General features: G+C 42.2%; 1 protein-coding gene across 3 annotated transcripts in view; it reads left to right on the top strand.

Moving 5' to 3' along the window:
• runx1 (RUNX family transcription factor 1) overlaps nt 1-27720 on the top strand; it is a 46685-nt gene extending 18965 nt beyond the window's left edge. The window contains exons 2-9 of one of the 3 annotated variants that reach the window (XM_041966100.1): nt 2511-2629; nt 9362-9513; nt 9625-9735; nt 12291-12447; nt 18941-19045; nt 20142-20345; nt 25467-25613; nt 25695-27720. In XM_041966100.1, coding sequence (XP_041822034.1) covers nt 2542-2629; nt 9362-9513; nt 9625-9735; nt 12291-12447; nt 18941-19045; nt 20142-20345; nt 25467-25613; nt 25695-26242 — 1512 coding nt within the window. In that variant the 5' untranslated portion in view covers nt 2511-2541 and the 3' untranslated portion in view covers nt 26243-27720. Of the gene's footprint in view, nt 1-2510; nt 2630-6759; nt 7320-9361; nt 9514-9624; nt 9736-12290; nt 12448-18940; nt 19046-20141; nt 20346-25466; nt 25614-25694 lie in introns of those variants that run through there. The other 2 variants (XM_041966099.1, XM_041966098.1) reach the window with 2 other exon arrangements.
• Nucleotides 27721-27846: the final 126 nt, after the last annotated feature.

Below are 27846 nucleotides of genomic sequence, written 5' to 3'. Positions count from 1 at the left end.
TATAATGCATGTAATATAACAAGTAGGAGGCAGGTTACTATGATCAGTTTGTAAAGTATGAGGGGTTATTTTACACCCAGGACCCCCTGAAAACCTAAAAATCCAACAATTTAAACATGTATATATTCATGTTTTGTTTGTATGTGTATGTACGACATGCGTCTGCCATGGATTTAGTGAAACACTGCAGTCATCCTTTTCTCCTTCCTGAGTCTAAATCTAAACTCTCTCCACAAAGAGCCTTTTATCACAACAGCACCTATGTCAGCGGATAATTTTAGAAAAGGTCAGAGCATTTTTAAACTTTTCTCAAGCATTTCCTCTTTGTTTCAGTAATCGAGCAGTTAGACAGCAGGAGGCGGGCCTCAAAAAGGAGGGTCTTTATTTAACCAGCAAGAGTCAAAGGAAAAAGTTAATTTGAACTAAGCTGAGTCCTAAAAGAGGCCAAATAATAAAATAACTCCAATAATAAAATATCTCCAAACTAGACTCGTCAAGTTATCTTCAAAATATACATAAACAAGGGTTTTTTAGTGGGTGCATGGGCTGGAGATCAAGCTTTTATGTTTTGTCACTGTATAGCTAAAATCAAAGGTGGTGTTTGACATGAATAAATACACAATATAAAAGAAAAAGAAAGGGAAAAAATATGAGGACAGCTGTGTTTCTGCTGCACCAAACCGTTTGTCACCCTACAAGACTTCTGTTTCGATGGTTTACCATCAGCCTACACACAGGGTACGCTGAGCTGGGCCTGGTTCGGCTCACTGTCAGCAACACACACACCTCAGACGACCACTGTGGCTCACCATAACCCAGTGATACACACACACACACACACACACACAGAGGGGGAGTCTTGTGGTGATGTCACCAGCCAAAGGGCCCCTGGGACAGGTGGGAAGCTCACTGTCCACCAGTGTGTGTGTGTGTGTGTGTGTGTGTGTCGCAGTGGTCACCTTGAGGTTTGGTTGTGCATCTCTATTCAACTTGAACCAGCGGAGACGAATCTGTGAGGAAGACACAATTAAACTTTCTTTTTACATTCTGAGCATTGAGTTGTGGAATGTAACTAAATACATTTACTCGAGTAGTGTACATGAACTTTACTTTACTAGTCTATTTTGTCGTGCAACTTTAAGCTCCTGCTTCACAATAGTAGTTTTTACTTCACTGCAAGTATATGACAGCTTCAGCTAATGGTTGGATAAAACAGTCACTGTGACGGTAATTAGTAATAGTGATTTAATTTCTGCCTATTTTCTGTTTTATAAACCAAACAATCAATTGATTAATCGGCGGATTGAGCCATAAAGACAATAATTATGAGCAGTCCAACAGAAAAAAGTTAAAATTTAGCTCCACCTCGACCAAATACAGTAGTAACACCTTGCTTTTCTATTCCTGCATGAGTCAAAATAATCCAACGATGCAATATGTAGGAGCATGACAGTCACAGCGTACATCTATATCAATCACATTGATCCAAAAACATACTGCATGGACAAACCGATCAACGGGTCAGCTCTCAGTGCCAGAGTCAGACAAACTCCTAACGCTAAAGTGTGACCTTAAATTTCAGCCAAGCAAGAAAGAGAGAGGAGGAGGAGGAGGAGGAGGAAAAGGATTGAGCGAATAGCCTGTCTAACCTGAGGATTGAGTTGGTTTTTAGCTTTGCCAGCTAACTAGCTTGTCAGAGGCAAAGCGACCAGTTAGTGACAAAGCAGATCTGTTAGCTGCTATTATTGCTCTGCCTATGTTAGCAGGTGCTCTGATGGTAACAGTGGTGTTAGCTCGCAGCTAAAGTCCATCCAGGTCAACCTAATTTCATGAACACATGGTTGCAAAAATAAGACATCTAACAAATCAGCTGTGGACAGGTTCAGTGCTTGAGTGAGACAAACTCACATCACTCAAGCGAATGACCTCAATTTCCAACCAGAACTTTCAAGTAGCGAGGAAGAGGGAGGGTGAGGGTGAGGAGGAGGAGAGGAAGAGGGGAAGGAGAGAAAAAAAAGGGGGAGAAAATCATTTGAGTAGCTAAATGAAATTAGCAGCTTTAAAGAGCCTGAGGGCAAAGTGGAGTCGTGTCCCCTGTGGCTACGCTTTAGAGAAGGAGGGAATGAATTAAGCTTGACTGGCTCCTCTCCTCCTTCTGAACCTCCTCCTCCTCCTCCTTTCTCCCTCACTCCTTTTTTTGTTTTTATTAATATGAAGGGTGAGATGGAGGGAGGGGGACGGGGGGGTGAGGAGCTGAATGAGGGGTATAAAAGCAGATCGTGAAGGTGAGGACAGGCTGGAACTCTTCTTTGCTGCACCAGTTTCTGACTTGTTCTCGTCAACAAAAAGTGAAAAAAACTTTATTTGTTCTTTTTCCTTCTCTTTCTCATTGACCTTTTTCTTCTCATTCCGTCCCATTTACCTCTTGCTGTTTTCCCTCTTCTTATTATTGCCGTGTGCCTTGATACCCTTTTTTCTCTTCCTTCTGGGTGCCGGATATTTGGCCCCAGCTGTTGCTGCTTCTACACCCAGGACTGCAGCATGAACCCTGGGGCGTTCTCCAGCTCTGGCCCTCTGTCCTGGGCCATGTACCTGATGAGGAAAGGCCGAACAGGCGGCGGACTCTTTGGTAAAGCTTATTATTCTTGACACCTCATAGTCATCATCACCTGGTCTTGTCACGCCACTTGTGTGCTTTTATTGCGTTGAACTTGCTGTTCGTCAGTGTTTTTTTTGTCACGTATTCCATTTTGTGCTGTAGAAACATTGCCCTCACATAATTTGTGGCCATGATTATCTTATAATCCATGTTCATTTTTATACCCCAAATTGCACATCCTCTATTCATGCAGTACTTTGCATAATCGGGATCTTCTCTGTAGGAAAATCTTGTAGCTTTCGAGCACTTTGGCCGCTGCAGCTGAGAATTCAGTGCCAGGCTGCGGGGTACACTGAACCAACCTGCTATTCCATCAGACTTCTCAAATACTTGTGTTATAGGTGGTTCTCTAATTTATTGAGGGGCTGCAAGGGGTTCACACTGCAGTATCCATAGGAATTATAAGGGTAATTCTAACCTTGCAATTTAAGTGCAACTTCAACATTCGGAGTCAGTGCAGGAATAGTGTGACCTTCGTGTACCCGGTGGAAACTAAGGATGTAGGTTTCATGCAGGCCACCAGACATGCTGTTAACTTTGTTTTAGTTGTCTAATCTGAATCTTAACCAGGTGCTTTAGTTCCGTTAACTTAACCATATTGTAGTCGCCATGCAGAAATTGTAAAAAGTGAGAATGAGATAAGAAGGAAATCTTAATCTGGTCACATCAATTCTGTGTCTTGGATATATCTTTAATTTACGTATCTTAGTCTTTTTTATCTGATTGATATGACTATTATTCTACTGCAGCAGATAATGCAAAGCAATGCTGTTATCAATAACTTTGATAGGCGATTGTGACTGTGTATTGATTATGGATCAGAGGACACTGAGCGGCTCGCAATGTGAGCCGCTCAGTGAGAAACGCTGGCAGAGCGTAATCCAACTCTCCTCCCTCTGTCATGCTTTTTCTTTCTTTCTCTCTCCCTCCTCTGTTTTATTTCTCTCCTTTCCGTCCATATAGTGTCTGAATCTAATTTCTTCCCTCTTGCACAAACATGTTAACATCAAGCTTAAAGGATTTAAAGGGACTGCAAAACAGGGCTGTTTTGTTCAAATCAGACAGGACCCAAACCTTTTTTATTTCAGGCGAGAGATCAGCTCAGGCGTTTACTTATAAAATCTAAGGCATCTTAGACACTCATTTTCTGAACAGTGCCATAAATAACTATCAGGATATAGGTGTGTGATGATACATGACTGTATGAATCGCTATGAGCATCTAAACTCACTTTGTTTCTACAGAATTTGTCTGTACACTTGGCAAAAGGCCTAAAATTTTCACAGATATATAGTTTCAAAGCAACCTTCAGTGTATGAATTATTTATAAGTGTGGTTCTATGAGGAATAAATGTCCAGTGTCAAATTTAATGACACTAACTTTGATGAAGTTGCAGGTTGACAGAAGTGCTTTGGGTGCAGATTTAACATGTCGTGCTTATAGGAGAGCCGTGCTGAAGACAAGCAGGTCGCACTGTTCATGTTGTATTCAGCTTTTTGTGCAGCGGCACACGCCTTTTTGAGGTGTTTGAATTCTTCCACAGGGTGATCTTCAGATAACAAGTAAAAAAAAAAGGACAAAGAGGCCCTCGATGAGGAAGTGAAAAATAGATATTTCCGAGGGCAAATCACATCACGTCCATCTCAGGCCGAGACGAGAGCGGAGGCATTTACATTTTTTATCATCCCCCCTTTGGCTACAGAGGGATGGATGGAGAGGCAGACTGGCGTTTCACTAAAACTCATCCGACAGCACGCTGATTTAGCTCAAATCAAATCGACTGACTCCCAAAAAGGCCTTACAGAAACAGGCAGGTGCACATGATGCTGTATACTCGACCCTTAAACAAAAACTTCCTTTATTGTTGAACCAGTTGTAAGATTTCTTATGATAAGACATCTCTAATTCATTTGTCTTCTTTTTTAAGAGCTATTTTGCAAAAAATTGGCCCCAACTTGAAATAAATGATTGAATTTAAAGCACTAAAATTACTTTCACCAGCAATCTGAATTCATGTGTTTTACTTAGTTCCAGTCTTTTAAATTTACAGTTGCTAAGTGTAAATTTGTTTCAGCGTTCACAGACTTATTGAGAAAATTGTGCAAAATTTGGTGAAATTCAACCATTAACATTCAAGTAAGCCACAATGGAGATGCTGTATTTTTTACCAGTGGAAATGTCTGATCCATCTTTGTGACAGTGTGATTAGCATATACTGCATATACATGCCACCTAATAAAACGTGGTCTAAGGTGAATAGTTACATGAGGGTATGATTAAAACAACATTGGATTAATTGTAAGATGAAGATTTACTTGTTACAGGATGCAGTAAATCACATTTTCTCGCACGGAGATTAAATAATTCCAAACTCACATAGTGACAGTTTTAACTAATCTTGAATTTCAAGCAAAGTAACACAAAGAGTAAAACATGTCTTCGGACATTTTATGGGTTATGTTTTTAATATTTGGCATGAAGTACTCTCTTCTTCTACGCACTTTCAGTATTTGGCCTCAAGAAAGATCAATCGCAAGATCACTAATTCAATATGATCACTTATAACTTCTCTGTGTGATCATATGACAAAATTAACAAAACAATATTTTGTGAATCACAATCCTCGTCTGTGCATGAATGAGAATAAGATAAATCAATATTAAAGCCACAGCATGAGGAATTAATTGGAAATATTAACTTTTGTTAAAAAAGATGTAATATTTAGTTCTACTTCATCATTTTTTGAATCATTGTCATAATGAGAAATGTATGTTTTTATCACATTTAAATAGTAATGAAATATATCCACATCAGTTATTCTGTGATAATGATAGTGATTTTTTTTCTAGATTCGTCCACCACTAATTTTATTTTGCTTAACCTTTATTTAACCAGAAGACACTCAAAGAGACTTATATGCTCTTTAGGAGTGTCCTGTCCAAGATAAAAAGCATTAATAATGCCGAACAACATAAGGATGATAACATAAAACTGGAGAGAAATACATTTATAGAATCAGGAGTAAAATTTCCAGTACAATCCAGTACATAAAAGATTTAATCCTGGTAACAATCTAAACAGCACCTTGAAATAATGATAGAACTGTCTAAAACATACAAAAGAGATAAGACCAGTCTTAATGAGACATAACACATGGATCCATAAGAGAGAAGGCAGTTTCTGTGGAACTGATTTGAATTAGCAAAGAGACCAAATTTAACTGCAAAAAATGGTGGATTTGTGATTCAACTGGGAGACAGAACATTTGATTTTACTTAAGCAAACTGCAGTTGGTGGGTGATATTTAAATTTGTGGCTCCGTATAATTCGGGACATTTTGAAGTCACACTTTAACTGCTGCTGGTTTTATAGATAGCACGATTTAAAATTGCTGTTTATTCAAATGGAGCCTGGCTTGAGCGCTTCGATGGTGTGTTTTTGATTTGGCCCTGCTGTTCATTCAGACGAGCTCTGAGGTGGCAACACAGAAGTCTGGTGTCATGACTGAGATCACCTACTGCCCCCTATTGTCTATATCCGGTACTGACAGATGAACTGCCTTTATTGTCATCTCAAACAGGCAGAGTGACTGCATGCTTTTTTTTTTTTTACAAGAAATCAGAGTTGAGTTGTTGAGATGCTTTATTCATATAAATCGTGGCATTTTATTAATTTTCACCTTGTTATTTTAATTTGGAGAAACGTTTGTAAAACATATCTGCAGGTTTTGGCTCGCGCTTTTATCTCCTTGATCAGTTTTTTATTTACACATTAATCTATTCTATAGATTAAACACTACATCCTGCATTATAACACAATGTTGTATCTGACCGTGTTCCAAGAGATGCAGTCAGTTTCTGACGCTTCGTCAGCTCAAGAGGAAGTGCGGCTGTGCTTTCTCCACCTCTTTCTCCCCTAAACCCCGCCTCCTCCCCGACGGACAGAACGCTGATTGGTCAAACTCATTCTAGCGACAGCTAGCGGCGAGCCTCTCCATTGGCTGATAGCTGCTCCGTGCAAAGATGACATGCAAATTCAGAGGCTGCCGGTAAAATGCTGGCGCTGTCAGCGGGGGTGTTCATTCATCTACAGGGGAAGAGAGAGAGAGAGACGTAGCCGGGGACAGAGAGAGAGAGAGAGCGGGACTCGTACGTAGCGGGGAGTGAAGCGAGACGTCAAGTTAAAATACTTCACACTTTACTTCCCCTTTTTCTGCACATTTTGTCACTTCCCTTCACTTTTGATGCCGTACGTTTGTGGAAGTTTAATTTCAGCTGCGGGGAGTCAGAAGGAGCGCTGAAGACAAAATCCATCACAAATCTCAGAGTGACTTTTATCCCGCACGGACAACACAAGAAAAGCACTCCGGTGTTTTTGTTGCAAGTGTTGGAAATCTGCTTTTTGCATCGTTTTGCTGCGGGTTTATGCGCACTGAGGCTGCACTCCGACGCGCTTGGACGGGATAAAGCACCGCAACTGGGCGAATCATCACGGACAGATAGCAAGAGCCCGACAGCGTGACAGGCTGTCGACACATTTACAGAAAAGCGTTTTTATTTCAAGGCGAAATCGGGAGGTTTATAGTGAAGATCGGGGAAGTTGAGTACCTGTGGGCGCACTGTGGCGCACAAATGGTTTTTCTGTGGGACGCAAAATACGGTAAAAGTCATTTCTCTCTGAATTTTAAGATATTTCTCTGATGCTTTCATGAGAGTCATTGCAGCCAAAAGCACCAAATCCACAGTATAACAATAATGATGGGTGGAAAGAAGGACAAATGACACAATATCGCTCATGAACTCCCTCCGGTCCGTTCCTCTGCATCGGACGCTGGAGCTGGTAAATTCGTGTTCATGCGAGTCATAAAATGATAAAAACGGCAAAGACAGAGCAGGAAAGAAGCATCACTCTCACTGTCTTTCCATGCCTGCTGGTGCTTATGATTGTGTCGCGTTTGGGAATCTCTTCCACTCTTTTCCTTAGATAGCTGCTGTGGTAATATCAGCCTGTTCAGAGGTGCTAATGTTGGCTTTTTGAAGATCTTATTCTCTTTTTCAGTCTTAATGCACATCAAGCAAACACAGTTATGCTATGACTTGTCAGTTATTATATCTAGGAGTTACTAGAGCACCTGAAGCACACTGTGAAGCATTCTAAAAAGATTACAAGCAAAAATCTTTCCCAAAATATAACAAGTTTCATGTTTTCTTTAAATGTTCCACATATTTACACACATTGTGACGATACTTAATAATGATTGTTACTGTATTTTGATGTGATTATCACTTGTCTTTTCTCAGACAGATATTAGACTTGAGCTAGGTCAGATTTATGATTTATCTGTTTTTTTTAAATCTTTTTTTCCCCTAAATTCTTAACAATGAGCCCGGCACAGAAACAGTTTAAATGAACGAGGGCGCCAACAACGTAAAGTTGATGAGGAAATGATGAGTTTCTCGTCAAGTAAGCGCCGCTTCCTGATAAACAGAAATTTATGATCTAACATCTCCTGAAAAAGCCAGTTCACCTCATCTGATACAGCTGCTGCTGACTAACTTTAAAAACTGGTACCTTGATAACTGCTCTATAAGGGATACTAAAAGATAAGGCATTCGAGCTATATTACCAACTGCGTCACGACTTCTAAAATTAAGGGAACAAACAAGGGAGGATCATTGAAATAGTCACATTTTGGCAAAAAATGACCAGAACCTCACACTCCACAGTGGCTTTAGGTTGCCTTTGCTTGGGCTTTATGCATAAATCTTTCCAGACATGATGCATGAGTCAGGTGTAAGATTATTCAAATATCTTTAGTGTCCCAGACCCCAAATACAAGATTTAATGCGATTGAGTGTGTCTGTGGCCTCCTGTGTTAAAACCGCTGGCCGTTGGTTGAGCAGTTGTACATTATGGTAGCAGTGGGAGGGTTTCAAACTGTAAACTAAACTCCAAACCGCCAGCATGTGGCTTCAATTGTGGGTTGGCTGACTGACAAAGCAAAAGGAGCCACTGATGCTGCAGACAGACAGACAGCTGCTCATTTATCAGATTCCCTCTGCTTCATTCACTTTTCTCACCAGATGCGCTTCTCTTCATTATGCTCCATGAATCGAGCTGGAAGCCAGCCTCGGTTTCATTTATTCAGTGAAGGAAGACTTGGGGAAAAAAAAGGGGGAAGAGTGCAGGAGTGTTGCTGCTGTCTTTAGTTTCATGACTACACACTCTGGTATTCGAGTCAGTGTGATCACAGTGTGTGTCATCATGCACTGTGCGTGTGTGTGTGTCAGTTTGTCTTTGAGTTTCATCTGTGCGATTGTGTTTATGTCTGATTTCATGCATCTTCTGTGTTTCTGTTAAAGCGATTTTCATACTTTTAGTCATCCTGCTCTCTTGGTAAAGCAAAATGAACACGAGCTCATGTTGTCCAAACAGTCCAAAACCCAAAGATATTTAATCAATTATTAGAGAAGACTAAGAAAACCAGAACATCTTCACACCTGGAAACAGAATTGAAGCTGGAACCAATGAATTTTTTGGCATCTTTGCCGAATAAAATGACTTTAAGGATTAGCTGATTATCAGAAATGTAATTGACTATTTGGTGCATTATCTGCATATGCAAACATATCCAATCTGGAGATATTTAGAGGAGTATAAAAAGAAAATGAACTCAACTGCCCTCATCTGTCCTCTCCCAGACCCAGCCCCTGGCCGGCGTTATACCCCCCCTTCGACCACTCTCGCCTCGGGGGGGAAGATGGCCGAGGCCCTGCCCCTGGGCGCCCAAGAGGCCGGAGGTGGGGCCGCTCTGGTGGGAAAACTGCGCATGGCCGACCGCGGCATGGTGGAGGTACGGTGGCATGGGGCTAAATATGCACACTGAACATCACCAAATCTAAAACTCAACACAGTTTGAGTTACAAAGGTAACTGTGATGTTTGTTTGTTTGTTTTTTTTTCAGGTGATCTCAGATCATCCAGGTGAGCTGGTGAAGACAGACAGTCCCAACTTCCTCTGCTCTGTGCTGCCCACACACTGGAGGTGTAACAAGACTCTGCCCATTGCTTTTAAGGTGTGTATGTATGCGCATGTTGCTTTATATACTTCCACTCCACCACATTTCATTGACACTTCCAGTTTCTAGTTTCTCTACAGATGAAATTTATGAACAACAAAGTAATGAAGTATTTTTAAACTGCACTATTACTATTTTTATTTAAGAATAGGATCTGAATACTTCATCCACCACTGCAAATACGTAGTCAAGTTCATTTATACATTCTCTTATACATTCTTATCTTTACCTTATCAGTTAATTTGTTCTTTATTTTTTCAGCAACTCTGTCAAATGTTCCCAAAAATATCATATTTAATCGTCACATTTTATGATGCTGGACTCAGTGAATCTTGTGCATTTTTGCTTTAGAAATGACTCAAAGAATTAATTAATCAAAGCGTTTTTATTGATCAAAAATAATTCTCCTGTCATTTGTGTTAATCGACTAATTGCATCTAATGCAGGCGTTCCGCCAGCATTTTGGAGAAAAAATAGCAGTTGAATGAAAGTCTTTTTTTCACTTAACAGAGCGAGAGATTTAAGTATTTTGATTAAAAATATTGTGTGTAATATAATAATAACAAAACACAGCTTTTGCTCAACAAATTCATAAATTTTCTCGTAAAATATCTTAAACACAAAATGCAATCTCTTGTTTGGAGATACGTGGTTTTCAGTGGACAGCGATGACTAGTCTAATCAGACTACTAAGCATTCGATTTCTGTTGCATTAGAACATGTGCTGACAGTTTTTCTTGTGATGTCCTTTTATGTAAATTAGCGTGTTGATTTATAGTGTTTATACTGTATTTCTACATGACGGGTTAATTTTCTTGCGTATTCCCTGATGCATCGATGTGTGTGGATGTGGACGGCTTTCCTGCACTTTGAGACAAAATGCATTTATGGAAAAGCAGCTTTTAGCCGCAGAACACACAACTGATTGATTTATTGAGTTTTATGCATTAGCGTTCGCACATGCCTTTGTCTGTGTGTGTGTGTGTGTGTGTGAGTTTGGTGCATTATGCATCATTACGGAGTGTCATGAGCGGATGTCACTGCCTTTTACTGGTAATGGATGACTGTTATGATCCACACACACACACACACACACACACACACATTTCGTGACACACTTTCATATGCACAGGTGCAGATGCGGTTGCATACATGACAACACACACTATACTGTAGGCAGCCACACAGGTACAGTGTGTATATACAGTTTACCTCGTCAAATGTTTAAGAAAGACACGCACACACACACAGACACACGCGCGCGCACACACACACACACACACACACACACACACAGGCAGACAAGAGAGAGACTGGCAGCAGTGGAGCATGAAACCAGCCCAGCAGAATAAACAATACAAAGGAAACAATTATGAAGCTCTCAAGCCAATGTGTGTGTGTGTGTGTGTGTGTGTGTGTGTGTGTTCCGTCCCCCTCTCCCCGTTCTTGAGTCTAAACTATTTGCTGGCCAAGACCTGTATTTTCGAACCCAGCAAGTCACCGCTGCTTTACAATTACGAAAGAATTTCATCCAATCACATTGCACCGCAGGCTCAGATCAGTACTGTCATTGGTGGATTATTGGGACATCAGCATATTGATATTTCAACTCAAATGCAGTCCCTCTTGGATGGTAAACAACAGAGTTAGACAAATACTTTAGACTAATGTTATTCCCTGAAAAACATGCTTTTGTCTGAGTGGGCTCTTGAGAACATTTTAAGGTGGAAATGGAGAGATGAACCTGAAAGTGTCACAGACTTTGGTCACTTGCTCAGCTCAGGTCTAAAAGAGAAACTGTCCATAGTACAGTATCTGCTGTGGTCATTTGCACAATGATGGTTTGGTGTGATTAGCGTTAATATGGAAATCGGCTACCTTGGCTCTATATTTGTGCAGGCGTGGAGGAGGAGAATGTGCTCTCTAGTGCGAGTATCACACATTTCCATTGTGCACATGTGTTTTGGGAGAGTTTCATTTTCATTTATTTATTATTGACCTTTTATTTAATTGTTTGCCCCTCTTACACGACATTCAAGAGCTCATAGAGCTCTGAAGCTGTTTGTTTCTCTGTGTGACCTTTTTAAGGCCAACAAAATGGACCCCATGATCAGGTTAGATTGTCTGCTCATGATTAGCTTTTCACATCCAGCTTCATTCACTTTGAATCAAATGGGATAAATAATTACTTATTGTCTGATGGGTCAGGGCCGGGTGGAGCTGCTCAGAGACCAGTAGACCAGAGTGTGATCATGGGCCTGCTGTGCAGCTTGCAGGTGTGAATGTGTGTGATCTTTACATGGACAGGTGCATCTCTCATTGTTGTTGAAGACTGCCTGTTTAGTCAGATATCTGTGGTAGTGAATATTCAGGCTGTGTGAACCAATCAGGACCAAGATTTTTGACTTGGGCATGATTGGAACCGTTGTTCAAGAACCCAGAACAGAAATAAGATAATCGATAATAAGTAGATAATTGAGTGTGAACGAGTGGCTGGATGGATCTGTGAGCTTACCCATCTCTGCTCCTCCTTTCATCCATCATGTCACTAGGTGGTCGCCCTGGGCGACATCCCTGATGGCACTCTGGTAACAGTGATGGCCGGAAACGACGAGAACTACTCAGCTGAGCTCCGCAACGCCACGGCCGCCATCAAGAACCAAGTAGCCAGATTCAACGACCTGCGCTTTGTGGGCCGCAGTGGAAGAGGTACGGACGCCACAACACATAACTACAAAACAATCAAAATATGAACTAATTTAAAAGATGGCGTCAATATGAGCTGTAGTGGCATCAAATATTGGCGAGAACAGCATCAAGCTTTAACAATCACACTGGTTCAAATTCAATAGGTGTAAATGTCGTTCCACAAGCACACAACACAGCATAGATAAATTAGGGAAGTACATATGAATAAAAACAGTATTCGCTCAACTTCCTCAACACAACATTCAATGTCTACCTTGCACTGCCTCCCACCTCTCTCACCCCCGTGTGTCTTTAACGGACACACTAGACCACAGTTACTCTAAATCAGTCGCAGGCAAATGTCCCAACTTATCTATTTAAAACAGCAGACCTGTGTACACAAGCTCTGCTAACACTGACACACTCACACATATAAAAATGACAAGCGCTCCCAGCTGAATGGAAATATGGGAATAACTGTCAACATTTGATAGATTCCACAGTCCTGCTGCTGAAAAATGAGCGTATTAATAATTTATGGCCAGTGCTCATCAAATGAAGAAAGCTGAGGCGTAGAAATTTGTTTTTATGCAAATTGGACTGCACAGAGTACAATGAGGTTCGTTTTCCTAGCATCACTCCATCTGAGGAGTATTTTAAATGACAAAACATGCTTTTTTTATGGCCTGAACAGTGTGTTTAATGCAGGAAACCCAAACTATTTTTAACTGCAACTTTTACATTTCTGTTGTTTTCTTTGTTTAGTTTTGTTTTGGCATTTGAGCAGAATGCTATCATCGCCATGCCAACATGCTTACAATGAAAGCGCTAACATGCTGATGTTTAGCAGGTATACTGTGTCCACTATCTGATTTTAGTATGTCGACATGCTAACTTTTAGTAACTAGACTGAGGCAAAAAGCACAGCTGACGTTTGGCATAACAGAGTGAGTACGATTCCTCCCGAGGGGACCATGAATGTCTGAACAGAACCTGAATTTCGTGACAATCCAACCTGTAGTTGTTGAGGTGTTTCAGTCTGGACCCACGTTGCAGTCCTTCGAGTCTTGCCACTCACGTACCTAAAATAAATGCAGGCTTTGGCCAGCGTGGATTTGACAGACCGGTGGTGACACTGCTTTGACCTGAAGGTAAAAATATAGCAGAATGTTGACTCTACAGTACAGTACGCTTTATCTCTAAAACAGGAGGCTGGTGATCTAAATATCCAAATTGTTTCTAAATGAAAACCCTTAAAAACAGCTGACAAATATAATGTTTCAGTTATTTCCTAAAACAGCTGATCCCTGCAGTTCTTACCAAGCATTGATCATACAGGAGGAAATGATGAATTTTTTTGTGCTTGTGGGACTGAGTGAAAATGAACTATAGTGTGTGTGTGTGTGTGTTTGTGCAACAGTGTAACTCACTGATGTGTTTTTAATAGTTTTTGGACAACAATGGAGCTCTGTGGCATAGAGGAATAACACTTTGATCCACACACAGTACTTGTTCATTGTTAGTTTGGCTCTGCACATGTTTTTTTTTAACAAGAAGAAAAATCTAGAATATGACCAGACTTATCCTTTGACTTTTGGCTGACAGTGTCTGACTCCCTCTCTAATATGATGGAGGGGATGAAATCATCGCTGCTGAGGGCCCTGTGTGGTTTTAGGAGCTTCTTTCACCATGATTGTATGATAACAAGCCACATCAACCCGCATGTCGAGTCGAGTTTCTTCACCTAAAACCTCTCAAATGTCATTAACTGTCTGTGTGGGAAGTTGTTAGTTTAGCTGCCTACAGCGATGAGTGGCTTAGTGGTTTGACTAGTGGTTTCTCTCAGCGCCTGTGCGGTGTATATGTGTGGGTGGGAGTGAGTGTCAGAGTTCTCAAACTTAGTCATCATTAGTCAGTGTTCCCTGTTTTGCAGAATCACTTAGTTACAACACACAGAGACACTGATATACTCATGATTTGTGCAGTATTTATACAGCGTTTCCGACAACACAGAGCCGCTCTGTGGATTTGCATGTTAGTAGCTGTTTTTCTCATCGCAAGAAGTCTGAGTCAATTCATCTGTTTCACTTGCAAATTGATGATTACAGAGTCCGTTTTTGAGTTAAGAAACTGTTATCCTCATCCAGAAGTCGGTCTACTGAAGCTCAATTACAATAGAGTTGTTTTAAAGGGAAAGCACAATTTGGCAATGGCGTCCCCAAATTTGTTTTAAAACACCAAAATGTTGATTTGATGCATGATTTTCACAGGAAGTTGCTGATTTAGTGATGATCAAACAAAACCAAGCCATTGGTTATAGGTTGGCGAAACTGTCGGAGACTACGTCCAAACTAAACCCAGTATTAAGAGTGAATGAGGCGTGGAGGCTGGCAACAGACTGTGATGGCAAATCAAACACGTGCATGTGCACATTTGGTTGAAGGTGCCTTATAGAGACATCGAGACAAAACAAAAGGAAAAAACAAACAGGTAGTGCAGTGAATGAATGACATATTTCTACTGTTCACCTCAAGATGCTGGAGGATAAAACGCATGTCGCCGCGATAAAGAGATATATATAGAGTTTTGCTGTCCGATAAACCTTCAAACTCATGGATCTGTTACTCAAACCTTCAGGCCAAGCCCTTCAGGATCACATTTCATCATCTCATCGGTACCTGAAGCAGCACGCCCCCACCGCCGCAGTCTTTGTGTGGCTTTTGGATGCAGTGCTGCTTTCAGAGTGCGGTCGGTCACCACCGTGGCCACACAACACAGCAGTTACCACAGACCTGTGCTCGTTGGTTGTTCACCTGGAACAATGTCGCGAGGGAATGTCAAAATGAGAATAAGGGAAATGATCCAATGTTGTGTGAGAGTGTGAGATTGTACCTTATCAACTTCATCTATCAGCTACAGAAACAGCAAGAACTGTACCTGAGACTTCACCCGTCTACCCCTGTATGTATGTGTGTGTGTGTGTGTGTGGGTGTGTGTGTGTGTGCGCACATGTGCAGCCAGTCTCTCTTTTACTTCCTCTTTAAAACAGGACCCTCATTTTTCTCTTTCAATATCTGACTCTGTGTGAACACCCCCCCCCCCCCCCCAACACACACACATCCACACAAACAACCACCTTGTTTTTTTGGGAACACACACACATTGCTTTGTGGAAAACTGTGTAAATAAGAGATGCGGTCTGATCAGCTTATTGTGAGAAAAACTGGACAATCCCGACTCAGCAAGCCCTGACATGATGCACCACACACACACACACACACACACACACACACACACACACACACACACACACACACACACACACACAACTCACCTCATGTGTGAAATCCGCTCTTATCTACCGAGAGTGAGAGAGACATCAGGGTGATTAGAGAGAAAGTCCCGGAAAACACTCTTGTCAAGACACACACTCTCGCCTTTGTGATTTTGTAGTCTTGTGTGTGTGTGTGTGTGTGCGTGATGCCACCAGCTGGCTGATAGACACAACAGACACAAAGACCTCAGCTGTTCTCTGCCCTCTCCTGTCTCTCTCTATCAGCCAAAATCTCTTACTGTAAACTCTCTCTCTGTAAACAACCAGCACAAAAACACACTCCATGTTTCTCTGTGTCGTATACAATTTATCTGTTTACATACAGAATACACTATGTATAGAGCAGCATATACAGTATACAATAGGTATGCTGTTCATGTGTGTACTGCTGAGAGAAGAGACAGGGGGAGATTTTAGTGATAACACCCCCTCTAGTGGCCATCAGTATGGCACAGTGCCAATTGGTGGCAGTTATGTGTGGTTTACACTTACTTTCAATGCGGTACAAAGAGCAGCACGTGCCCCATATGCCCATTTGAATCAATGGCTTGTGCGCCAAGTAAACAGGATACTTTGTGTACCGACAGCATTGCAAAACAATAAAGAGTAAACTTTAACATGGCTCGTCATCGCTCACTTTACCTGCTTCTTTAGTTCAACAGTTAACTTTATAACTCAAGAGGAAGCGTTACCGCAGCATCCACCGGCCCAGCACCTTGGATTGGTTCTCATATTGGATGAGTCCACACCTCATGGCTAACATGCAGTGCAGTGGTATAAAGCATTGATTTGATCATTTGGTACTGGGCCGCACAGAAAGAAAAAATAATTTCCATTATTTAGTTTTTTCACATAATTTGTTTGTGGTCCTCTTGACATGATTAAAAAGTGGATTTACGTTAATTATTATTGTTATTATTATTATTAAAGAGAAAATACCACAGTTTTTAATGCCGATCTTATCATTTTATTTTGTTTTTATCTGCTACACCTTTAGACTGGGCCGTGAAAATATTGTCAGACATTAAACTGGGCCATGGTACTGAAAAGGTTGGGGACCACTGGTATAAAGCAAAGATGCTTCAGCTACTGATGAAACATGATCCAGGAAGTGTGAGTAACAGATCCATGAGTTTGAAGGTCTATCAGATGGTAAAACACTGCACAGTGGTTTATTAGATTCTTTGACCAGATTTTCAAAACTCTGGAACGTTATCACAGCAGCTGTTTTTCCATTTTCCATCACTACAATCGTGAGGTAAACAATAGAAACGTCTTTGATTGGGTAACCCATTTAAATAAATGAAAGGACTGCTTTTTCATGCATTGCTAAAGCGGGTCTGAATGCAGCCTAATGAGGCGTCATCGCCGTGTTTACGCTCATTCCTTCATAGAGAGCGAGGTGAGAGGTGAGAAGGAGAAGAAAACGTTCTCTTTCAACTTCCTCACCGTTGTCTCCACCAGCGTCAGAAACACGCAGGAAAAGACACGAGCAGTCAGGCACAGTCCTTGTGGTCCCCATCTGGCATTTAGGGGCGTAACCCGGACTAAACCTGAACCAAAATTCATTGTTTTGTCACGTCCAAAAGAACTGTATCTCCACTATCTGCAGCTGATTCAGAGTCAAACCTGCTGTCTTGCTTTGCTGCCTGTATGCTATTGAAGGTTGCCCTTACCATTAGCAAACAAGCAAAACAATGGTGCAGTGAAATGGAGCTCAGCTGGTAATACAGTGTGACCTTCCACAGTTTGTGGCTAAGTTCTGTTTGTCGTCCATGCAATAACATGTACACTGTCTGCATTTGAATGCAAATTATGTGGAGTCCGATGTTTGTGTGGAGACGGAGTTGTTTGAGGCGACTGCAGCAACAGTTTCATTTTGTTCCAATCTTTAAGGTTTTTCAGCCAGTTCAACACCGAGAGTATAAAAATGAAATTTAAATGAATAAAACTTCTGTGTATGACAAAGGTTTATGTCGCCAGAGTTTTTGCATTAATGTGAAATCTTCAGAGAGAGAGAGGAAAGAGACGCACAGAGAGAGAGAGAAGTGAGAGCAACACCTGGCATCACCCACATGTGTCTGCTGTTTGTGTGGCATCAGACTGTCTGCATGTGGTAACTTTACTCCAGCCCTGGCACACAACAACAGCGGTGGTCTGCACGTGTGTGAGCGTGTGCATGCGTGTGTGTGTGTTCGCAGCAAGAATGGTGTGGAGTGATTGCTGCTTCCAAAGCTGAGGCTGGCAGCAACCCCCCCCAACAGGCACGCATACGCAAATAGTCTTATAAATGCGAAGCACAAACACTGCGAACATACATTTGTTCTCAGATATAAACGGGGTGCAGCTGGGACACCTTCATTGTACCTCTGAGCAAACCTTTATTCTCTTTTCTGAACTTTGAATCAGCTCTGAACAGCAACAGAGCTGATGAAATATTCTCACATTAGCTGAAAGAAATTAAAAATTGATGGATTCGTCTTCACTTGACAAGAGGTCCTGGTTTAATTGCATCAGTGCACTTCTATCTTTTCCTACTTCACCACACATAACCGTTCAGTTGTCATAACAAACAGTGGAGACACTTTTAGCATAACAAACACACACTGAATAAGTAATTAAGCTACATCATATCAATCATACCAGTTTTTAAAATGCTTCAAAACTGAATGTAGAGCTCAAATGGAGAAAGAGTTCATAGCTTATTAGCGATGTTACACAAACCAGTTGTGAATTGAATTAAATGGTTGGTGATAGAACGTTCCTGGCGTGATATCGTGTTAGCAACTAGCCATGCGAGCGCCATAATCAATAAAGCCTTCGTATAATTTGGTCTCTGACATAAAAACGCAACTAACTACACTCCAACTACTGAGTGGATTAGTCCACCATGGTTTTACTTCATCTTGTCATTTTTTTCTCTCTCTTTCTCTGCATGTATGTGTGTGTGTGTGTGTGTGTGTGTGTGTTGCATCTGGTTTATTCCTGTCTGGGGGTCCATGACTTACATGACTTAATGCATTAAGCAGACCAAGAGGATATTTGGGGAGAACAGGAGGGAGAGAGGAGAGAAGTGGAGGAGAGAGGAGAGTATTACTTGAAACAGGTTCTAATACTAATGAATATTTTTTTCTTTTTTCACTCCTTCTCCCTTTCTCTTTCTCCTTTTCCGTCTCCCAGGGAAAAGTTTCACCCTGACCATCACAGTGTTCACCAACCCTCCTCAGGTGGCCACGTACCAGAGAGCCATTAAAATTACAGTGGACGGCCCCCGAGAGCCACGACGTGAGTGACGGATGCTTTTTATTTCAAGGTCACCACAATCAACCCACAATGCAACAATGCCAGAAAGTTCATAACAGAAGTAATAATCTTCATCAAGATCATCGTTACTATACTCACTCAAAATTCATGTCACGTTTGATCTTAATTCACTACTTTTGGGCCCCTTCTTATGTCGCGTTCTTGCCTCATCAAGTTGAAACATTATCGTTGTACTGTTTGATTCTAATGCTTTTATTGGATCACTTCAAGTTGTGTTTAATATTTGTCATTGAAATCAATCAACCGACTGCATACCCAGTGAAGACATGCCTTTAATCCCTCCTGACAAACTCTCAGATGAGTGAGTCAATAAGGAACCTGATGCAACACTGAGTTCCTCTCCCACTCAGTGTGATGAAACATGGGGATTTCTGATGGCGAATGAAAGCGAGCAGAAGAGAAAGACTGATTTTGTTTTGCTAATCTCTAAAACACGTCGCATGAATAATTCTCGTTCATGTCAAATGGAAGTGAACTGAGAGACACTGGTCGGAGGAGCCAGTGAGGTGACAGAAAGAGAGGAAGACTCCTGCCAGCTCCACTCAGCTGTGAATAACCATCACTCGTCTCTAACTCGCCCACACACACACACACACACACACACACAGTATAAATACACACACATGCACACTTCCCCCATTGGGAGGAAGTGCCTGTAACTGGAGCTCAGTCTCAGTGCTTTGAAGTGCAGCCAACACCACAGACAGCGTGACAGACTACCTCACACACACACACACACACACACTCCCACACACACACACACAGGGAGACAGCCAGACCTCTATGCGGCGCCCGTCGTCAGATTCCCAAACGCAATAGCAGACAGAGTGTGTTAACAATGTCGGGACAATGTTATAGCCTGTGTTGGGATGTAGCTGTTACTGTAATCCCTGGATTATGTAATCAGATTTCAAGCATGAAGCTATCCAATCGCCTCCAGATATCTTTGTGTTGCACACTTTAACAGGCAATTTTCAACCAAAACTGCAGAAAGTTGGTGTTAAGGAGCGTTATATGTAATGCAACGAGGAATCATGAGTTAATCTCTTCCTCCCAGGTCACCGTCAGAAGATGGACGAGGTCAAACCCGGCTCTCTGGCTTTCTCTGAGAGGCTTACGGAGCTGGAGCATCTGCGACGGAGCTCCATGAGGGTGACGCCTCCTCACCACCATCACCACCAACCCTCTGCCAGCACCCGCCAGTCTGCAGCACTCAACTCTGCCACCTTCTCCAGCCCCACACACACTCAGATAACTGCTGGTAAGAGCCTGAAACTGATCCACATCTTATCCATAGACTGCATTAAGCATGGAGGGAGTCTCTGCTTTAAAGTTGGTCATTGTAATATGGAGGTCTATGGAGACCGACTCGCTTTTGGAGCCAGCCTCGAGTGGTCATTCAAGGAACTGCAGTTTTTGGCACTTTGGCGGCAGCACACAGCAAAGAGTTCAGTTTCCTGCCTGCCTGAGGCCGGCTGTGTTCTGTACCTCTCCTAAATTTTACCGTATGTGTCACGTTATTTCCTCTAGTTTAACCAAATTCAACTTGAGCATGAACGAAATTTAATTTGAGGCAAACACCTTGCACTTATTAGCCTCACCTCACTTTAACCCAGCAAGGTTTTAGGCCTTCTGATTAATTCAGATTAAACACAATTTAGTCTGATCAAGACAGGTGTTTTATCAATTCAAACCACTTAAAATCACAAATGTGCGTTGTTTTCCTAGCTTCTTCATATGTCTGACTCTCCTGGATCAGGACTAGCGATTGCTCAACCCAAACCTAAATCAACTGAAAATGTTTATTCCCATCATTCATGATTATACAAAGTGCAACCCACCAGTGCATACTGTATGTGGGCGAGAGGTGCCGGGAATCAACCCACCCTACAATTAGCGGCTGACCCGCTTTACCACCTGAGCTGCAGCTTTAGCTTTAGTATTGAGAAACGTCTCTCCTGCAGTTTGTCTATGAGTCCAAACACAACCCAATGAGGCAATTATGATACATCTCCTAGAAAAAAGGAAATTAGTCAGACATGACTTTACATGGGAACTGAGCTGCACTAATGCTAGTAATACATTTGTTTCTCACTAGCCATGACATGTCTTCACTGCATTCATTTACCATGCTTTCTAAGGTGTAAAGGTACCAGCGTGGTCTGTGCTGTGCACAAGTATATATGATGGGAATCCTCATATGAATGAAGTCTGGGTTACAAAAACAACTATCCTTTAATACAATTCAGTTGCATAAGACAGGACATACTCAGCACAAACTTGAAGAAATCCCCTCTTTTTTCAGACTATGACCTCATTTTGAGAACTAAGGATTACTCAGAAACCCTGTGCAGTGATGCCATCAGACGAGACGTCTGCTCAGTGTTATTAGGAAGAGCAGGTGAGGCAGTTCTGCCATCGTTTCTTTAGAAACAACACTTGCTCACAGCTGTGCGAGGGGCATTTCTGGATTTCAACGTCATGGCTCGAGTAGAGACAGCATCCCACGGTTACTGTGCATGACCAGTTCATTTTAGCAAATGATTCAACAGTGTCTCTGCTGGTCAGTTAGTTCACAACACTTCAGGACTCTTGTTATCATCCCTGCTGCATTTTAACTCCGCTCCTTACAGAGAGATGAGAAGATTGATACCACTCTCATGTCTGATGTTAAATAGGAAGCTACTGCCAGGGATTAGCTTAGCTTAGCATAAAGACATGAAACATTACTAAACAGCTAGCCTGGCTCTGTTCAGAGGTAAAAACACGCACCTGTAAAGCTCATTAAAACACATTACGTCTTATTAAAAAACAACACAACACAAAACAAAAAGTATTCCCTTTTACAAGTGATAATGGACAGGGCTATTTCTTGGCATAGCACAGTGAATTCCTGGAGTTACTTTATGGATAAATGTAAACAAGATATTTTAATGGCATTTTAAAGTCAACCTCTGATGTTGGCACAGTGTCCTGATGTTTAGTTCAAGTGCCTCTCTGAATACAGCATCTAAAAACAGACAAAAACTGTGCACTGTGGTTGCATGTTTCCCAAACTCGTGCATTCAGCTTGCATCAAACCTCATTGTTCCTCCTTGTGGTTTTGGTGAGATCCATTGTGGTCTGTGTGTATGCGTGTGTGTGTGTGTGTGTACCTGTGTGAGTGTGTGTTGCGGTTGCCGTGGATACTCTGAGTGGCACCAAAAGACAGTATCTGTTCCTCTTCCGCCTTCAATGGTAGTGACGCTGTGTGTGTGTGTGTGTGTGTGTGTATGTGCGGCTGTGTATTAAGGTTAGGGTTTGGGTGAGGGTAAGTCTCCAAGAAATGAATATAAGTCTATGTAATGTCCCCAAAAGTAAGTGAGTGTGTGTGTGCGTGTACACGCTTTTTCCTTCTTGTGTGTGCATTTACGTGTGTGTGTGTGTATGTATGTGTGTGTGCGTACTGTAGGTGAGGAAGCAAGTTATGCTTTAAGGAGGAAATGAGAGTCAGCTGGCAGGAAGTGCTGCTGAGACAAAAAAAAAAAGGCAAACATATAATTGTCTGAATTTGAAAAAACAACAGCACTCAAACAGGAGTTCTGATTTGCTAAGTGTGCTCGACCTTTGGACATGACCCAACCGCTGTTGACCATTAGAAGAACAGATCACAGGTGTGATGCACAGTGCTAGTTCAACATACATCACTGTGCACCAAATTACTGTGACAGTCTGAAAAGTTGCGGTAAATGCAGACCAAAGAGGGAGGCTACAAAATGAAATACGATACAAAAGTTTTTTTTACTGTAATACATCTGAGATAGACCTCGACATACACTAGATGGAAGGCTACCATATGAAAATAACCATAATATCTAAAGTACAAGCCAATTAATACATGCATTATGTATGATATATGTGATAAACCTCAAAAGAATCAAATAAATAAACATTTCAAGCAGAATCCAAACAGTTTGGATTGACGCAAAGTAACTGGAGCCATCACCTAGTGGCTATAAGAGAAACTGCAGCTTAATTCACAGAGCAAGAGCTTGCTGCTTGGACTATATGAAACTTACAACCACGACGAACCAGTGCCAGAACCAGATTTAGTATGCACTCATGAAATTGTGTTTGTAGTTTTCTGATCATGGTTCAGTAGGAGTTATGTTAAAACATAACACAAAGACAAGGAACAGGGAAAATTCTTCTATTTTTTTTATTTGTTTTGTTGTAAATGGATACAAATAATATATGTACATGAGTACTTTGCAGATACTGTGCTGCTTTACTATATTTGCTGCATTTTTAGGTTTCACAAACATGTTTTGCAACACAAAGTCATCTCTTCTTTAGACTGACTGATAGAGTAGCAGTGAGAGACTGAGAAAACAACACACATGCTGCCGTTGTGGACTGAGGGAAAGAGAAACAGAGAGGTAGCTCTTGGTGCTTCCTGCTTTCTGTGTTTTTCTGATCCCTCTAAAAATGAAAATAGCAACAGGAAACCGTTATTAAGCCACTCTCTTTTTCTTTCTCTTCCCCTTTCTTTCCTTTTCTCTCCGCGTCACCACCCCCCCTGCTTAGCTTTCATTTCTCTTTTAACCATCGTCTTCCGTTCTTTCACTTCTCAAAATTTCCTAACTGTGAGTAATAAATACTGTACGATAATTTAATGAAATGTCCGTGTGTGTGTACAAAAGTGTTCGCGTGCATCTGCTCTGGTGCTTGGGCCTGCACATGTGTGGCAGGGCAGTAAAAGTCTATGTAGCCTCCGCTGCCAAACCACTTACAGCTCATAACAGATGTAAAATACACAGACTGGTGTCACATGATAAAAGTCCAGATGAAGCTTTACTGCAGTCAATAGCTGCAGCAAGAAGATGTGAAGAGTGTACAAAAGGTGCAGTGTTACTTAAAATGTGCAATATTAAATAAGTGAGCATTAAAACATGAGAGATATGAAAAAAGTGTGTTGTATTCACATTATGAGGACTTTAGAGAGCATTATATACTAATGTTGTCTGTAGTTTATGGAAGATTATGCGGTAAAAGGTCACTGCCTCAGGGCCCCACAAAACCCCGGTGCAGCATCTGATTTGTGGTACTATGATGAACTGTAACTTTGTTTGGGAATATGCAAAACCAAAGCTCAATATCAGCTGAGCTAACTGCATTAAGGTGGTTCCTTATTATCTGCTCTTATAGCCCTGTGTTCAAAATGGATATCTGACACTGAAGCCTGCAGTTTATCTGGAAAATTCAAATCACCAGTGAAAGAACCACAGCCTCTACGAACCTTTTGTTTTTCTAAATTTGAATATTTGGGCTACATATAATAAATATAATCAAATCATTTCTGACGTTCATTAGCTGACCATAAAACACCAAAGAGAGGTGTTTCTATGTGTTCTGGTTCTGTTTCCAAGCAGCCAGCCGCCTGTGACTCCTGCCCCACATTAGCGCACTCTGCCAGGGGAGGGAAGCCAGGAGAGGAGGGGGCTTGGCACAGGGCCTGGGCTTCACCACCACCCAGATTCACCACACACACACACACACACACACACACACACACACACACACACACACACACACACACACAGTCACACACATGCGCGTCAGTGCTTGGGAGAGCTCTTGGCTAGGCTTGAAAAGCCTTCACTGACGTCTTGGCTGCTGTGTACAATTTGCTTCCTCGTCTGTCTGCACACACACACACACACACACACACACGCACACACACGCACACACACGCACACACATACACTCTTGTCTGCAAGTCTGTGGGTGATCAGTGCCATTTATTAGACTGTGGGGAAAAAGACTGGATTGAATGAAAGAACTCACACACACACACACACACACAGCCCTCCCCTTCATCCGTCCACCCCCACACTAAGTTAATTGCTTCCTCTCCTCCATCTCTCTCTCTTCTGTTCCTTTCACTATCAGCGGCTTTTATCTCAAAACCGAGTTCATTTAAATCAGCCTTTATTGAATATTATTATTCAATATGTTGTTAGTTCCATTTGCTGAAGAAGGCCATGGGGTACAGTCGAAAGCTTGTAAGCAAACTTTGGACCTGGTTTGAAAAAAGTAGGGGTTTAGGAGGCAGGGAGGGCTCTGAAGAAAGATTTTTGAGAGACATTTTGAGTAGCATTAAGGGAAGCGTTGGATCCAGCTTATTTGAAGCTTGACCCATAATAAAAGTCAGTGTATTTTTGACTCTTCAGTCTCAGTTTTGACCATTCTCAGTGCAAACTCTCTGAAGTTTTGGGAAGTGCAGGTGTTAGTACAGATGAGCTGTAGCTCAGGAGGTAATCAGAGGGTCAGTTGTTCAGGCTGCCCCAGCTCTGAAGGTTTCGATGATTAATTTCTCTCTCTCTCTCTTTCTCTCTCTCAGATTCAAGACAGATGCAGTCATCTCCAACTTGGTCCTATGACCAATCGTACCCCTACCTTGGCCAGATAACCACGCCTACCGTCCACACAGCCAATCCCCTCTCGCCTGGTCGATCTTCGCTCAGTGACCTGTCCACGCGACTCACAGGTAGCACACACACGAGCGTCTACACTCCAAGAAAACAGTAAAATAAGGAGGTTGTAACCTCTGACCTTTGCCCTCTCTCAGGTCCGGACCTCACGGCCTTTGGTGACCCCAGAATGACTTTAGAACGGCCTTTCTCCTCTCTCCCCTCTTTGCCTGACTCCCGCTTCTCCGACCCACGGGTCCACTACCCTCCCACAGCGGCCGCCTTCACCTACACCCCCTCACACAACCCCGTCTCCAATGGCGCCCTCGGCATCACCATGGCAACAGCCATGGCAACCACTCCAGCAGGAAGGTACCACACGTACCTGCCTCCTCCCTACCCGGCGAACACCCCCCACCAGGCTCAGAACGGGCCTTTTCAGTCCACCTCCTCGCCGTATCACCTGTACTACTCCACCGCTGCCGGCTCATACCAGTTCTCCATGATGGCGGGGGGAGGTGGAAGCAGTGACTCGCGCTCCCCGCCAAGGATCCTGCCACCGTGCACCAACGCTTCCACAGGCTCCTCCCTCCTGCACCCCTCTTTGCCCAATCAGAATGAAGGAGTGGGTGTGGAGGTGGAGTCCAGCCACAGTAGCTCCCCAACAAACATGGCAGCTGCTGAAGCGGTCTGGAGACCTTACTGAACCAGCTGCGGCGGTACAGGACACTGAATGGCACAGAGTGGGTACGCTCAATTCAGGTGACCACCTGGTCATGTGATGTCAGACCTCACTGAACATATAAATACGCACCAATCCAAATTAAGATAAGTGATGGTGTGTGAGGCATTGATTTAAATTAAACTACAGTGTGTGTGTTCATGGTAATGAAGGAACATGTCCCGCAGCACAACAGTGTGCCCGCCTGGTAGCAGCAGTATTGAATGTCACCGATCGATGCGGCTTCCTCCAATGTTCTTTGGTATTGTTCAGTGATTACTGGCCTCTAATTTTAGAAAAAAACTTCACCTGGTGCTGTTTGTCATCACTTGACCGGGAGCCAAATGAGCGTGCCCACTTTAAAACTGTCTACTGACAAACAATGTTGGCCAATGAAAAACAAGCATAACGACTGACAAGGCGCGTTAGCCGACAGACAGCAGCGAGTGGACGTCCCAGTCTCACTCTCAGGACACAGAGAAGGACTCCAGAGAAGAGCTTCTATGAAATGAAGGACAAATGGAGAGAAGCAGGGTAATATTTTAGGTTTTACACTGACAAAGTGCATGCAGCAGCACTGGGCTGATCTCAGTTCAGCTTCCTTTGTAAAATAACAAGACTTCTTCCTCATAAATATTGTCGATGTTGTGAATAGATGAACTGCTCATACCAAATACTGTGGAAGACCTGTTTGTGTTTGTCATTGTTTCACTCCACCATGATTTTGCAGCTCCTCTCTCATACTTGGTTGCCATTTTTAGAAAGATTGAGTCCATCATCTCTTGAAAAAAAGCAACAAGTTCACTGCTGTGGTTTTTATGGCCGCTGGGGAGAATTTGAACAAAAACCAACCATTCAATGACCAACAATTCTTAGCTTTACACTGGCTCAGCGACTCAAGCCACATGGACACATTTTGATCAGATTTCTACATTAACACAGAAGAAAGTGTCTATATTAAGGACTAAATTATGTCTCTGATGTTTTTCACACAGATTATTGGTTTTGCAATCAAAATGCATGAAAGATTTCCTTCCACTTAGAAACATTGCAGCATGGAGTTTTGTTGAGTACTTTAATTTATTCCTACAATACCAGTTTTGGTAGCATTTCATTTGTGTGTACTGTATGTGTGTGTGTGTGTGTGTGTGTGTGTGTGTGTGTGTGTGTCTCCTTTACCCGTGATCCACTGTCCATTTGTACTGTATATAACCACAGCTGTAAATTACACCTGCATTTGCTCAACTTTTCATAGCCTCTCACTCTCTCTCTCTCTCTCTATCTCAAACAAACACACACACACACACACACACCCACAGCAAGTTTGTTTTGAAATTGTTGATTGTGCACATTCGGTTTTGAGTTATATAAATATTCTTGTGAAGAAACTTTACTTGTCCTGTGGTTGCTGGTCGTCTGATTTGTTTTCTCAATTATCTTTCTCTATATAGAAAAATCTCTGCATGCCACCACCTGCATCTGCCAAGCTACACACACACACACACACACACACACTCACACACACACACACACACATTTCATCCATTGCTATTCCTGAACATGAAGGAATTTCTACACTCAAACAGGCA

This window comes from Chelmon rostratus, chromosome 24 (assembly GCF_017976325.1).
Source record: "Chelmon rostratus isolate fCheRos1 chromosome 24, fCheRos1.pri, whole genome shotgun sequence".
NCBI lineage: Eukaryota > Metazoa > Chordata > Actinopteri > Chaetodontiformes > Chaetodontidae > Chelmon > Chelmon rostratus.
The sequence above is the reverse complement of the archived record's forward strand: the minus strand, read 5'-3'. Positions and strand labels throughout refer to the sequence as shown.